Here is a 15595-nt window from a genome sequence, read left to right as displayed (position 1 = left end):
TAGAGTGCCTTCTGCAAGGGTAGCCCTAAAGGCAGTGAAGAATGATTCCTTGTCATATGACTGTAATCATGTGACTAGGTCCAGGAAATAGATATCTTGCCAGCAATCTTATATGTCAGAATCTTAATGTACCATGCATCTTTTGGTTTAATAAGTAGCTTGATTGGTATTGTTTGCTTGCAGAGAGTGCCATATCCATCTGTCCTCAACCAAAAGGACAAGATGGTCTGATACAAAACCTATGAGTATAGGGAAAAGTTGAAAGAAATCAAGGAAGAGCTCCACATTAAAAATTGTTTCCTAATGAAGGAGTCATGCAAGTCTGTGTATGTGTATGAGAGAAACCCACCGTATCAAATAATGCTTTTGTTTTTGTGAAGCCACAGTTCTGTTTCTCATGAAAACATGCATTCCTGATCATTTCAGAGCAAACCATATGTCAAACAGGTTCCAACACATTTATATACTGATTTTTCAGAACACAGGCATTCTATATTCCAAAAAATAACTACATCCATATGCTGTACACTTCCTAATTCACACTGGCATGTCATCAGAAGGTGAAAGTGAATGGAAAAATGTTATTTAACCAGTGCCAACTGATGATGCAAGCAGAGCAAAGTGCTTTGGGAAGCACTCCTATCAGGTGAAAATGAACTAGGAAAGCGACATAATTGTCAGCAAGCCATCTGCTCAGTTGAAACCAGGCTCTGTAAGAGTTTGTGTTCAAATGTCACTACTGACAGGAGTAATTTTTGACAGCAGTATTTTTGATTTTGCTAGATATAGACTATAGCTTAAGATATTAAAATTTTTGAAGCATCTAACTGATACAGTCAGATGTCGAACAGTTTTATCTCTATATGTGTCATCATGAAGCAGCTGCCCTACATTTTTAAATGCTTTTAACTTTCATGCAGAGATTCTGATGGTTCTGTACCAAGGCAACTAGAGTTCTTCATAAATACTGTACTGAAAAATGCTCAGATAACTACGAATAACGATCATAAAATGTTAAATTAAAGAAACAAAACTGACAAAAACTTGGGACAGAATGTCCTAATCAGTGTGTAGCTCTGCTCTGTCTGTAATAATCTTCTTGTGCTCTGAATGTACAAAGTATGAGGTGCATTTGTATATCCTATAGGGTCATACAGCATATAGTATCCTGCTGCTTTACTGAAAATAACTGGCCATCTTCTAAACAGCAATACCCAGGGTAGGTATTGATTCTGAGCAAGAATAGAGTTAAATGACTGAAGCTTTCTTTGGGCATACATTTACTCTTTATTAAATTTCCAGGCAGAACTTTGTAAGTCTATTGATTCATTGGAATGACTAGTTAAATGATTTAAAGAAGTAGCACCAAATATATTTACTTTATTACTGTAATACTTAATTTATGATGCAGAAAAGCACCAGTATGTTTTTTTTCATTTTACGATGAAAGTAATTTTTCCCTTGAGAAGGTGCATCTCAAAACCTGAAGAATGTTTGACGCTATTTTTCTTAATTATGATTTTTTTGTTTCCGTGAGACAGTTACTGGAAACTTACAAATATCTCTGTTAAAAAAAAATGTTTTTTGATCACTTGATGCTTATCTGTTCTGTTCATTCCCTCTAAAGCACATAGCATTGGCCACTGAGCTAGATGGATCATTGCTCTGACCCAGTATGATCGTTCTTATGTTGATTGTGGAGTTAGGTAATTTAGTCAGTTAATGCTCTAGCCATTGCTCCCAGGAACTTGGACTAAAATCTCAATTCGCATCACACATTAAAAAGATTTTGGTGGCTTAATTCTAGTTTCTGTGTGGGGCATGTTACATGGCATTTGTCTGCTGTGTGCTATTGATTTCTCATTTTTAAGAGCACCAAAAAGAGAACAAACATTTTATAAAGAGAAGTTGTTTTTATAGATACTGCTTTGAGTAAATATATATCTGAAATTTTCTTTTGTACTAAGGTTTTGAAGGCATGGATATTTTAACCTGAATAGGTGAAACATTTTTGTTTTCGACTATATGACCGTGGTACTTAAAAGTGGAAGTGATCTATTAAATTATGAGATTCATTTCTTCTGCTGGTGTAGGAAAGTGTGCCCCAATAGAGGGCATATGCAGTATTTAACTAATATTACGCTTTACTTTTTAAAAACTCTCTAGTATTAAATGACATTGCCGTTTAATCAAGTTTATATCCATATATGCATTTTACACCACAAGCCTAAATTAAAAAGTGGTACTGATTTTCTGAATCCTCAACTTCTTTTCCCCCCTCTAACAACTGCTTGTAGTACGTTACCCAGTTGCTAGGTCTCTTCCATTGCTCATGAACTCCATGGGCCACCAGTCTTTCCATTAGATCTTTGCTGTTATCCGTAAGGATTTCTCAGTGAGCATTTCATTCCTGTTAAGCATTCATGGTTTAAATAACAGATCAGGAGTGTTAACGACATGTTGAGTTTGTTTTTTATTAAGCATCTCAAAGAATGCCAAAAACAACAGAAATAGTAATTCCCTCTAAAATTGCAAAGGGGTTTGTTCCTTTATCAATTCGTCCCTTTGAACTAAAACTGCTGTGGTCAGCTAAATGGACACTTAGTAAAAATAATGAGATTATAGTGGCAGATGATACTGAATGTTCAAAATACACTTCCTTTTTCTGGAAATACTTGTCATTGTTTTAGGTTCCTCATAACTGAGTGGTTCAGATATCTCACTGAATGCTGCATTTTACTGCCACTTACCAGCAAAAAGTCCAAATTGTTGACAGGATTTGAGAGACAGGAAGGGCTTATCTGCAGATGTCTGCAAACTTCCACAGCTGTTTGTTTTAAATAAGTCGGTTTATTGGGAAAGATGTATGTCTATATTATTTCATATGAAACTCTTTTTAACACAAAATTCAAATAAATAAAATATTTCTTAAAACAACTGTGAAAGTTTCCAGCCTCTCTTAGGCATCTGTGTGCTGAGGAATAATTATTTTGTTGGCATCAACAGACAAGCAAGATAGCAACTTCTTATTTGTTTTGTAATTATACAAGTTTTAAAATAAACTGTAGTTTATGGCTATATCACTTAGATCAGACTTACCTGTCTAAGCTGTAGACAATTCATTATTTTATATATCGAGGTGGCCAAACTTACTGGCCTGCCAAGCCGCATACAACAGTATTCAGAACTTTGAGAGCCGGGGTACACTTGCCAGGAGTTGGGGTTTCAGCACCTTGGGAGGCACCTGCCAGGGCTCGGGGTTTCAGCCCTGCTCCTGCTGAAGCCCCAAGCCCCAGCAGGTGCACTCTGTGGGTTTGAAGCCCTGAGATCCCCCACCACTGCAAGGCAGAGGTCCTAAGCTTGTGCCCCTGCCCCCCAAGTCTGGTAGGTGGAGAATGGGGGTGTGTGGAGGGGGCTTTGTGAGCTACACTTTAACTATACAAGAGCCTCATGTGACTTGGAACCACAGTTTGGTCACCCATTTGTGTGTATATATATAGATAAAATTAATAACAACACACACACATTATATATATATATATGCAGTGCCCCAACTCAGCCAGCCAGCCTCTTAAGTAAGTGCCTAATTTAAGCATAGCTGTAATTCCATTGATTCTTGTAGTATTACTCATGTGTTTAAGTACCTCTCTGAAAGGACCTTTAACATGCTGAGTCAATGTGTCATAATGTGATAGTGCCCAAACACTGCTATAATAGGATCTGGTCTTGCCTGAGTGAATAGGCTCAAACCCTGTTATTGAAGAGCTTTTTGAAGACCTGATGGGAAAAGGCTCTCTATCCCATTTTTGGTCTGATCAGAAAACTGAGTGTGTGGGAATAATTGGATAGGAGCAAAGAGGAAAAGTGGCAGATTCATACCCAGAGCACAGTCCATGTTATGCACGGAATCAGGTAGGGGTCCTGTGGAAAAACAGCATGTGGCTAAAGATAGTATCATAATACATATGCACCAGGAGGCTAAGTTATAGTTGCACAGGCAGCCTGAATTCTGACTCTTCCTAACTTTTCAGTGCTTGGCGTTATAGTCTTATTGTTCCTTTAACATAGGTATATTGCATGTAATTTTTAAAAAAGTGTTTTCTCAAAATAAAGGAAATGCCAGACATAACTGCAGTGCAAACATTCTGAACCCAGAGCATTTACTGTGGTTGTGTCAACATTTGGCATGTTACAGTTAGACTGTAAGCATTTTGGGACAGGACCTTTGGCTTTCTGTATGTTGGCAGTGTCTCTCATATTGGGATCTCATTCCTGTTTGGGCTCAAATGCTACCATAATATAACAACTAAGTATGGAATTGTGAACTGATCTACTTTGATAGTATTAAGTCTAGCTTTTAGTAATTATATTTTTTCAATGGTTCTCCAATTTCAGTGCCATAGAGTATTTAAACATAAAGGGCGAGATTTTCACAAGTTTTTACGGGGCCTAACAGTTCCTAGTCTGTAGAAACAGCTAGGCTGATGCCAAGTGATTTTTAAAATCTCATCCAACCTGCTTTGTAACCTTCTCCCTTGTTAATATCACTTAGAATCACAATGTATGTCTTGGAAGATGATTTAAATCTTAAACACTCCAATTTCAGTTTAATTCCAGCTAAGCTATTGTACAGGTCAAATAAGCGGGTAATACTAGGTGTGGTAAATTTGCTACTGCCATTAGACTGGTATACAGAATGGTGTCCAGACTTCTCTTTCTTTCTGTACATACTTTTAGATTATGTTTCTGTGAGAGTTGAGGATGATGTTGAAGCTGTGATAATTGAAAATTCTGAAATAGAAGATGCAGAAAATGGACTGTCCACACAAGACTGCGTGTCAGTGGAACAAAATGCTCAAGTAAACAGTGATGATCACTACATGACTCAACTTGCATATGGTAAATACTTCATTTCTTCTGAGAGTTAATGCCCACGGCCCATCCTTCTGGCAGAGTGCTCAGTGATTGTATCTTTAACACTATATTCCCCTTTACTTTTTCTGTTGTATATGTCTCTAAAACCTTAAACAAGCTACTTATTAATAGCTAATAGTTTTGATAGTATAGTTTAAAACAAGTAATTTTAGAATCTGTTTCCCCTTAAGGATCTTCCCTGTTAGCGGTGATCTCAATAATAAGGTTTAAGAATTGTTTTTCTCACATATACATAGAATTCATTATTTCAAATAGAATCCGTTGTAGGAAGATTAGTGTGTAATTTAGAGGGGGGAAAAACAAGACCAGAGAATCCTGGCTGCCCAGTAGGTGTGACATTTAGCTAAATTAATTGGGATACAGTGAAAATTCTTTTATGCACTATTCTAGTAAAGTGGTCATTTAAGTTGGGGTGTTGCCAACTGTAGATACCCTTTAATGTTTTGAACTCTAGCAGGGGGAGAATTGGGTTGTAGTCTTGAGAAACTTTGCTTGCTAACTATTAGATACAAGATGCCTATGAGGGTAGTAAGTTTAGGCAGTTACATTTGTTGAATGTGTTCAGCAGAACATTTTTAAAAAAGCAAAATTACCAACTATGCATGGGAAATGGATGAAACAAGCATTGTATAAAAGGATCCTAAACACAAGCAACTATTTACAGTGATTATTGTCAGGATAGCTCTTCAGTGAATCCAAGCCAGCTGCCATGTTTCATAACACGAACACTGTTGTTTTCTATTGCTTTCTGCTTGACAGTAAAGTTTACTCTTGGTTTTTGTAGATTTTCACTTGAAAACACATTGATATCCCCTCTCCCTTCTTTTCCTCATCTCTCCCCAGCTATAGTGAGGGGTATTTGGTTTGGTTTTGTTTTCTAATACAGCAGAAAAACGTGCCAGGTCATCTGTTTGTGAACCAGCAGTCACAGATGGATGTCAGCCCAAGTCTTGGAGGATAATTTAACTATTATTTCAGAATCAGCAGAGGAAGCATGATGATCATTTTGTGAGCCTCCTCCCCCCCCAAAATGGTGGGTGGGTGGTGGTGGTGTTTTTAAATAGCAGGCAAGTAAGGAACTTTTAAAGACTGCTGTCTTCGTAAGTAAGAGTTGGCAGCTATTACATTTGAGGGTGTCCAGCACTAACCATTAAAAGCCCCTGTTTTCAGCTGATAATTGTCATGTTGTCTTGAGTGGCTCACAACTGAGAGAGCCAGCCTCAGGGCAGACTGTCAAAAAGAAGGGCAGAATCCCCAAACTGGTTGTATTTTCTATCATTATATTTCACCAACCCAGTAACAAGTATGAAGTCCTGAAGTACTGTAACAGTCTTAACATCTAGTCACAGACAGTCCCCTTGGGCATTCCAGTATATCTTCTATCCAGGCAAGCTGGACTATGTGATAGATGGTCTCTTTTACACCAAAAATCACAGCAATATTCAGAGTTACTCCAGTCCCAAAGGACCAGTCACTTTCCTCAGGTCAGTTTTGTATTCAGATCTCAAACCAAAGACAATGCCTGTAGCCAATCCTGTAATAAACTAACCAAAGATTTATGAATTAAGAAAAGAAATAGTTCTTTACAAAGTTAAAACAGGAAGCATACACACACAAATTAGTTAGTCTTAGATTTAAAAAGGTAATATAAGCTTCTATAATAAGCAGCTCTGTATGTCCTTTAGGGCTCACCCAAGCTAAGCAGCATGGAGATCTCTTCCTTATATTTAGGAATCTTTGCCTCTTAGAGTCCAGACTGCATAAAGAGACCTAGTTTCTCCTTGTCAGGCATTTTTATCCCCTTCACTCCAGAATCCAAGCTGATGGGATGAGTTCATGCACACGCCTTCCCTTCCTGGTGGGAGTGAGGAATGCAGTCAAGAAGGTCTCTGTCCTTTGATGCTACACAATGTCTCATTTGCCTTCATTGGGCCATCTTGTGTGCAGGATGAGCACTTTACCTTCATTAATGCTGCTTTTCCTGTTTGGTGAGTTACACAATTACAGAGGTTTACAATGCAAACACTCAATATAGCTTTATACCATGAGATACAGGTAGTGTAAGTAGGATTAATATATGTAGCATTCTGCAAGCGTTCCATAAAGTCTAAACACATTCTTATAACCCCAGTGTCTATTTCTAACTATGCTGACCCACAGGTAAGTCGGACTGGTTAAAAGCTATGCATTTGTCAGTGTTCACTGAGACCCTGGGTCTGTGGCATGAGCTGGCAGCTTGTCTGTCAGCATCAAAATAACTTTTCCAGACTTAACCATTTGGACTAAATTGTCCATGTTTTGTTCTCTGCATTAAGCTAATCTATTTTTAATAAAGTTTAAGCAATAGTGGTGAAGTTATTTTCTGGGAGTCCACGGGGCGGTGTCCTTGGTCCCCTTCTCTTCTCGTAGTATGCCTTATCTCTGAGTAATCTCATCCACAAATTCAACTACTATCTCCACCTGGACAACTCACAGATCTACCTCTCCACTCCAGACCTGTCTTCTGTCCAAACTAAAGTGTCCGTCTGTCTGTCTCTGAACCACCTTGAAGATATCTAGCTATCAGCTCAAGTTCAACATGGCTAAACCAGAGTTCTTAATCTTTTTTCCCCTCCCCCCCCCATTCCTCACCACCTCCTTTCTTGATCATTGTGGACACCACCACCATCCTGCTTGTCATTCAGGCCTGTAACCTAGCTGTTATCTTCAGCTTGGACCTTTCTGTAAGTCCTCGCATCCAGGCTATGTCTAGATATTGTTGGGTTTTTTTCTGCCTAACATCTTTAAAATATGACCTTTGCTATCCCTTCACACCACTAAAACTCTCATCATCTCACTTGTCAATTAATGCAACGGCCTTCTCTCTGGCTTTGACAAATGCAGTTTTGCCCCTCTTATATCCATTCAGACTGCTGCTACAAAGAGAATTCTCCTAGTCCATCACTTTGACCACATCACTCCTATCTTCATATCCCTGGCTTCCCTTTCTTTATTGCATCAAGCATAAACTGTTGCTTGTAAATCAATAGAAGCTAGGGATTGCAGTGGGACATCAGGGCTGCCCCACTGCGGTAGGCCCTGTTTGCACTTACAAAGCCCTTCATGTCTTATCCTGTCGCTACCTATCATCTCTCATTCACTCTCAAGATGTTGACTTCTGCCTCAGATTGACCAATGCTGCCAGTGTCTATTGTCCACTCGTTAAATTTTCAAACAAGCATCTTTCTTCTTTCTCCCATGCTGCTCCTCATGCTTGAGAGCAGCTCCCCATAAACATCTGCAAAGCCATTTCATTGTTCTCCATCAAATCCCTTCTTAAAAATCTTTTTTGCCATGATGCCTGCAAAAAGATTGGCAATAGTTAGGCTGCTGGTGTGCTAATCAATATTGTCTCATTGTTTCCTTGTACTCCCCCATCAGTTTGTATCTATCTGTCACCTGTCTTATACTTAGATTGTAAGATCTTTGTGGCAGAGACTCTTTTTTTTACAGCACCTAATTAGCACAATGGGGTCCTGGTCCAGATTGGCTCCTCGGTGCTACAGTAATACAAAATAATAAAATTTAGTCAGAAATAAGTAATTCTGCTAATGTTATTGCCTTCAGCTGTTTCTTTTAAGAGTTCTTCTACTTTCAGGATTTGAGGCAGGAAGTGGAAATTTGGCAGGAGAATAGACTTGGAGGCTGAGATGTGCCTTTCACTTTCCCTATGAAAATCTATGAAGATTTGCCAGAGTTCCAGGCCATTGGAAATTGCCATTTACAGATGCTCAGTAGAATTTTCTAAAGGGTTGCTGCAAAGTTTCCAAAAATTCCATCTGTATGGACTGTCTTAATCTGGCATGTCATACCTTTTCAGTGCTTGACTTTGCAACCTTAGCATAGAATTTGTATGTAATTGTAGTGTCATTGTTTTTGATGATGTAGTTAGAGACATGACAGAACTTCCATCATACAGGAATTTCTTATGATTTGTGGGACCTCAGGTTGCAAGAGGGGAAGTAGTAAAGTCAAAATAAAGAGATGAGAGACATTCCCACTGCCTGAGAAGTGAAATGGGTTAGGACTATGATTTGCTGAGTCAGTGCAGAGCAGGAGGGGGTGGGGTGTGTGTGTGTGTGTGTGTGTGCGTGTGTGTGAGAGAGAGAGAGACAAGCAGACTTTTGCATTGTTTGTGTTGCAAGCCACCCATACTAGTTTAAACTGTGTTTCTGGACCTTATGGGCTAGATCCCCAAGTGCCCTTAAGCAGCACTTGGTGCATCTGTGAGGTGTGGACATGGGTGATTTTACACTCTTTTCTCCATTTCACTACCAGTCCTGTTGCAAGTTGCAAGAGCCTCATGTATATTCATAATTATTTGTTTGTAAATCAATAAAAGCTAGGGATCGCAATGGGAGATCAGGGCCACCCCATTGCATTAGGCCCTGTACAAATGCATAGCAAAAAGAGTGTCCTTTTCCCAAACAGCTTACAACCTAAGTTGTACAACACTGGTTCTCCACTTGTAAGACAATTCCCTTCTTTTCATGTGCCAGTATATTTATGCCTGTATCTGTAATTTTCACTCCATGCATCTGAAGAAGTGGGGTTTTTTACCCATGAAAGTTTATGGCCAAATAAATCTGTTAGTCTGTATCCACAAGACTAACATGGTTACACCTCTGATAAGTATAAATAAGATGAGAGCCAGTAGGTGAAATACAAAAAACCTACAAGGTAGCACAAGATAACAAGGGGACGATTATGCTCTATCTTGCACTGGCAGATAGTATCTCTCAAGGAGCAACGCTGCCAGCCAGGATCACATCACTTGCCAGCCCCTCCTTTCCTTTTTAATTCCCTTTGTGCCTATTCAAAGGAGACTTGAGATGGGCTGAAGATCTGGCCCTCTAACTTAGTTGTAAAGTTTAGGATAACATTTGACATATGATTCTCGTTCAAAAGAAGCAGTAACTTTTTTTTTTCTTGTCAATCACAGGCAAACTTCATTTAGTCATGTAAAAGTTACAAAAGTATTAAAATATAAGTTGACCAATGTCAAGTATTTGTTTGCAGATGTACAGTTTTGCTGTTAAATGTTTATCAAACAACATCAGTTAGTTTGCTAACAGAGATAAACACACTCAAAAATTGAAGGTGATAAAAGGAGTGAATACTTAGGGAAGGGAGAGATGAGGGTAAAGCAAATACAGATAATGGTGAGTTCTGTATCGCATTTAAATTCTAATTCACAGATTTTTGTTGTGTGGGGATTTTTAAATGAAGAATGAGATAAGGCAAGAAGAGGTGTGGGCTAACTCAGGAGTGAAAGTCAACAATGGAAAGTATGGCAAATGAAATGCATTTTTGAGGAGGAATTGGAAGGAATTAAGTTTAAAAAATTTAATTAGAAGATAAAATGAGCAAATAATTTAGTGCATGATAGATAGTAATTAATCTTAAACGGCCAGGATGCTGAAGTTTTAAAAGTATGCTATTGTTCTTGCCTTTCATGACAGATGTCTAATTCTTAGATTCCAAGGCCGAAAGGGACCATTGTGATCATCTAGTCTGACCTCCTGTGTAATACAGGCCATAGACTTTCCCTGAAACAATTCCTGTCAATTCAGTGGGAGGATTTTTCTAACATACTTTCTTTTAACTTTGGCTTTTATAGGAGGGGAAGGTTTGTCGGTATTGAGTGAGCCAGTGGTGTCACAGATGAGCCATTCTACAAATGTGCAAAGAGATGGTCAGAATCCAGAAGAAATGGAATATGTTTTTTTGCATAAAAGACGACGACTTACCCCGTCTCTGGTGAGAAATAGCATGGTATGTTTACCTAAACAAACACTTGCTCTGCTTTTTCCGGCAAATTGCACTGCTAATAGCAATTCCAGTTCTCATGTGAGAGAATTTTCCCCCTTTTGTGAATTATTATTATTTGTATTACAGTAGTGTCAAGAGGCTTTTATAAGGGTTGGAGCCCCATTTTGCTAGGCATTGTACATGTGCAGAGGAAGAGACAGCTCCTTTCCTGAAAAGCTGACAATCTAAGTATGGTCCTGCAAGCAAACCTTTGACATGCAAGCTTATATTCTTCTAAAAAGCAGGATGCATTAGGGACACCTCCTTCCTTTCCGACAGGTTTCTAGATGGAGTGATACCAATCATCCTTCCTTACTTGTTGACCAATGGGCAAATCATTGGGCAAACTATGTCCAACAATAGATCACGCAGCTCTCACATTGATGCATATCTGTGGGCAGAACTTGGTTCATAGCATGGAGCTATGCTTTAATGGCCAGCTGAAGAACATAAAAGAAAAAATGTTTACATTTTAAATATCAACAAAGTGGTGTCCTCAGTACTAAACCAGGGCACCAGGTTATATTTGAACTCTGACAGTATTACACATTATATCATTTTTCATTTGAGTAATGTGGCAGAAATTTGGTGTAATTAAAAAAAGAAAAATCAAATGCAGAACAGTTTGCTGGGCAAAAAGGGCTTCTCACAGCTTACAGGTAAAATTAGCATCTTTATTTTAATTTTTTTTAAGTCTTTCTCCACCGGGTGGCACTGTTGATTCCTGTCTACAGGAAATTTTCATATAACAAGGGACACTATGGGCATGTGTACACTGCAATTAAAAACTGGCAGTTGGCCTGTGCCAGCTGACTTGGGCTGCAGGCAGGGCCGGCTCTAATCTTTTTGGAGCCTCGAGCAAAAAAAAAGAGTGCCGTCCCACCGTAACCACCCCTCTGTGCCCCCCCCCCCGAGCGCCGCGCCGCCCAAGTCCCCGCCACCCCGAGCGCCGCCCAGCCGAAACAAAAACAAACAAACAAACCTTCAGCGCTGCCTGGCCGAACCAAAAACAAACCACCGAAGCGCCACCCCGCCCCAAAGTGCTGCCCCAAGCACGTGCTTGGTCAGCTGGTATCTGGAGCCAGCCCTGGCTGCAGGGGTGTTTAATTGCAGGGTAGATATTGGGGTTTAGGCTACGGCCTAAGCTCTGGGACCCTTCCACCTCACAGTGTCCTAGAGCCCAAGTCAGTTGGTATGTGCCAGCCAGAAGTTTTTAATAACAGTGTACACATATATCCTCTTTCTCCTAACTTCTGAAGAGGCACTTCCTTGGGCTCTTAATGTTACCTGCATGTTTTGTTGTCAGCTGTTTTACTTACAATGGTCTTTCCTGAAGAAGAGACCAGGCCCTAGCTATTTTGTTCTTCACATTAATGAAAGAAGAGCTTGCGTTTAAACAAAATATCTTTATTTTTAACTTTTTACATCCACTTTAGCATCACATAACCTAGAGCCTGCTCTTAGCTATAGTAAGTAGCATTCTGTTCTGAAAACATTCATGGAGTCCTACATTCCTATGGGAAAGGTCACCATTTAACTCTCCAGCCACATCCTTACATAGCAATAGTAACTGCTCCAAGAGCCATGCCAAAGAGCATTAGTGCTTCAGGAATACAAGGACACCAAGTGTCAGATCAGGTTTACCTCAACATATAAGGGCTTCTGTACAAGCAAAGTTGCACTGATTTAAACAAATGTGTGACTTTTAAATTGACTCATTTAAACTGTTACAAAAGGCTTTGCAGACATTCTTAAATTGATATTAAATCTGACAGATGTTTGTCTAGCACAATGGGGCCCTGGTTTCTAGGGTTTACCAAAATACAAATAATACACTAAATTGATCAGGACAATTTAAATTGATACAAGAACAGTTTTAAGATACACCAAAATAAGAACATCTAACATGGTTTTGCACTGGTTCTAACTAAATCTATATAAAAACTGATATAAGTTAAATCTGTTTACTTATTGACAAGGCCTAAGTTGTGTAAAAAAAGAAAAAAAAAGGGTTTTGTGAAAGTCAGTGGAAAGATTTCAATTATTTAAAATTGCAGTGAATTTTTTTAATAACCATTCACTGCAGCCTAAACACTTCTCCATTGTTTTAGTACGTGAGTAATTGAAAGTGATATTGATTAATAACTAAATACAAACAAAAGTGAAATTGAGTAGCTTTGACCTAGCTGAGAGACATGCAGCAAGTAAACCTTACAAGATGTGAAAAATATATAGATTTTGTTTCTTTACTTTTTAATAAACTCAAGTGCCAATAAAATGTACATGGATATGTATGTATATTTTATTTTAAACTATTTGTAATCCTTATAAAGGAAAACTGACTTGAAAACTTGTGTCACAGTTATGGTGTGACTAATATTAGAACAAATATATATTAATCTGCTGTGTTTGAAAACATCCTCCTCAATAGTTGCTACCCCTAATATATTAAGCTAGTGCCTTGGGTTCTGGAAAAATATATAGGTCATCTAGACCAGCGGTTCTCAAGCAGGGGTCCGGGAGCACCTGGGGGGCCACGAGCAGGTTTCAGGGGGTCTGCCAAGCAGGGCCAGTGTTAGACTTGCTGGTTTCCCGGTCAGAAAGCTGAAGCCCCACTGCATGATGCTGAAGCCTGGGACCCTGAGCCCCACTCCCCTGACTCTGGACTGAAGCTGAATCCTGAGCAGCTTAGCTTTACAGGGCCCCCTGTGTCATGGGGCACTCGGCTATTGCCCTTCTTGCTACCCTCTAACACTGGCCCAGATTTTTATATGCAGAAAAGCATATAGCTGTGGCACAGCTGAGCTGTGGAGTTTTTATAGCATATTGGAGGGCCTCAGAAAGAAAAAGATTGAGAACCCCAGATCTAGACTGTTTTATGCCTTGTATTCTGTGATTATTCCTAATTTTACATGTTTCTTAATATTTTTTTCTAGATAAGATCCAGGGAAACAGAATATGAAGATGGTGGAAGTGTCATTTATGAATATGAACCAGATTATGAATGTGTAAGTTGCTTTTTTTTTTGTTGGTAATGACTGTTGCTTTGGGGGTTCATTACAAAAACAGTTTTGTGTTTGTTTGTTTTTTTCAACATATGAGATCCTAAAGCTGGGTGTTTCTCTGTATGTGTTGCTGGCTGCAAAACATCATGATTTTTTCAGCTTAGCTTCTTTATTTTGGAATGAAACAGGGAAGTGTTGTGTCTGAAGCGTCCTACACAGGAGATCAGCAGAAAACCCTTATGGAAGTCCTCAACTATTGTCAGGTACCACATTTTTCTCTTTGAAATAGTTTCTAAACCTTTGCAAAAAACAAGGCAAAATTATGTCACGCTTTTATCCCTGGTATATATGCCACTGTAATATCAATTTGCAACTCTGTTGCACCCAGTTGTTCATTTCTATAAACGTCACTTGACTTAACTGCAAATGCATTTTGCTTATTTTTGATTGACGTTTTTATATGCAGCCATTGAGCCTTTTACAATGTAATCAACGTGAGAGTGTCTCCAAAGGTCAGTATTAATGCACCTTATGTAATATAGAGTCCCTTGATTTACTTCAAGGAATTGCAAGGTAATGGGAAACATTTGGTATGTAAATTCTGAAGGCATCTGAGGTTTGCTTTTAGAATATTACCTTATTCATAATCTTGTTGTTCAGACTGAATTAGGAGAATTTATTGCTTACGTTATCTGAAGTAGTAACTGGCAAGCTGAATAACTGCATCAGCAGTGAAGATAAAACTAAATGAATATCTTACTCATACAGGTGAGCTGTTATAGTAGGGCTACTCCTAAAAGTAATGGGTTGACCCTCTGTCACTTAGAGAGCATCTCCTTCTGGAGTGACTTAGGGCTAAATGTTAATTAATGTCGTGTATGCCTTACTGCTTGCACCAGGGCTGCATGATGAGGTCATAGTACGTTGCTTTTAATACACAACAATTTAAACTTTTATTATACCTTATCATGGTGCTTTGGAATCTATCTATATGCAGGTCAGTTGTTACTAAAGTGATACCATCAACTTGAAATCTAGTTAATTTTATTTTTTAAATTTGAAAGTAATTTCAGATTTTTCACCTGCATTGTTAATTTTTTTGGTTTTATAGCCACATTTTCTATTCTTTTAAAAATTTCTTTCTCTCCAGAGTTGTTATGACAGAATCACACAAAAAGCAGCAGAAACTGACTGTGTTTTGGAAACAGTTATACTGACCATACACTCTGAAAACACAACTTGTTTCCTCTCTACTCATTTAGTTCAGTAACCTTATGTGTTACTTGTAATAATAGGAGACAAAATTGTTCAGATGTATGATTTCCTAAGTTGTTTATATGGACAACTGTTAGCCTTTGAACTCGTTTGATTTACATGGCTCTTATGAAATGTTGGGGTCTTTACAGGAATGTTACTTTAAAACCTTCATATCTGATTCTCAAAGTAAGGCAAAGTCAATTTTTAAATCTCTGGGAGACTCAAATTGCTGAGCTTGAAAAAAGACTTCAATAACTCAGGCATAGGTTAGGGGTTTGTTATAGAAGTGGATGGGTAGGGTTCTGTGGCCTGCTTTGTGCAGGAGGTCGGACTAGATGATCACATTGGTCCCTTCTGACCCTAAAATCTATGAATCTGTGACTGAAAATCAGCCAAAATGTTCTGGGTACTTTCAACCATATAAGTGTTTTTCAAATTCTGTTTATATTTTTTTCCCTTGCGTGTAATCAGTGGGTGTACAATAGACTTCAGCATTATAATCATTTTGAGGCTTGGAGCTGAAACTGTTGCTCTCTAGATCGCCTACA

General features: G+C 38.7%; 1 protein-coding gene across 10 annotated transcripts in view; it reads left to right on the top strand.

The window, feature by feature from the left end:
* The window catches only part of BEND2 (BEN domain containing 2), a 37028-nt gene that overhangs the window by 2222 nt on the left and 19211 nt on the right, over positions 1 to 15595 (top strand). For 4 of the 10 annotated variants that reach the window (XR_007775683.1, XM_050963655.1, XM_050963640.1 and 1 more), the window contains exons 2-5: positions 4738 to 4899; positions 10595 to 10749; positions 13722 to 13793; positions 13979 to 14053. Coding sequence is in view for 9 of the 10 variants with exons in the window: in XM_050963655.1 (XP_050819612.1) it covers positions 4738 to 4899; positions 10595 to 10749; positions 13722 to 13793; positions 13979 to 14053 (464 nt within the window). In the remaining variant the exon portion in view is untranslated. Of the gene's footprint in view, positions 1 to 1147; positions 1220 to 4737; positions 4900 to 6795; positions 6924 to 10594; positions 10750 to 13721; positions 13794 to 13978; positions 14054 to 15595 lie in introns of those variants that run through there. The other 6 variants (XM_050963673.1, XM_050963666.1, XM_050963681.1 and 3 more) reach the window with 4 other exon arrangements.

Source organism: Gopherus flavomarginatus, chromosome 1 (genome assembly GCF_025201925.1).
Source record: "Gopherus flavomarginatus isolate rGopFla2 chromosome 1, rGopFla2.mat.asm, whole genome shotgun sequence".
In the NCBI taxonomy this organism is placed as follows: Eukaryota; Metazoa; Chordata; order Testudines; family Testudinidae; genus Gopherus; species Gopherus flavomarginatus.
This window is presented reverse-complemented; position numbering and strand designations above follow the sequence as displayed.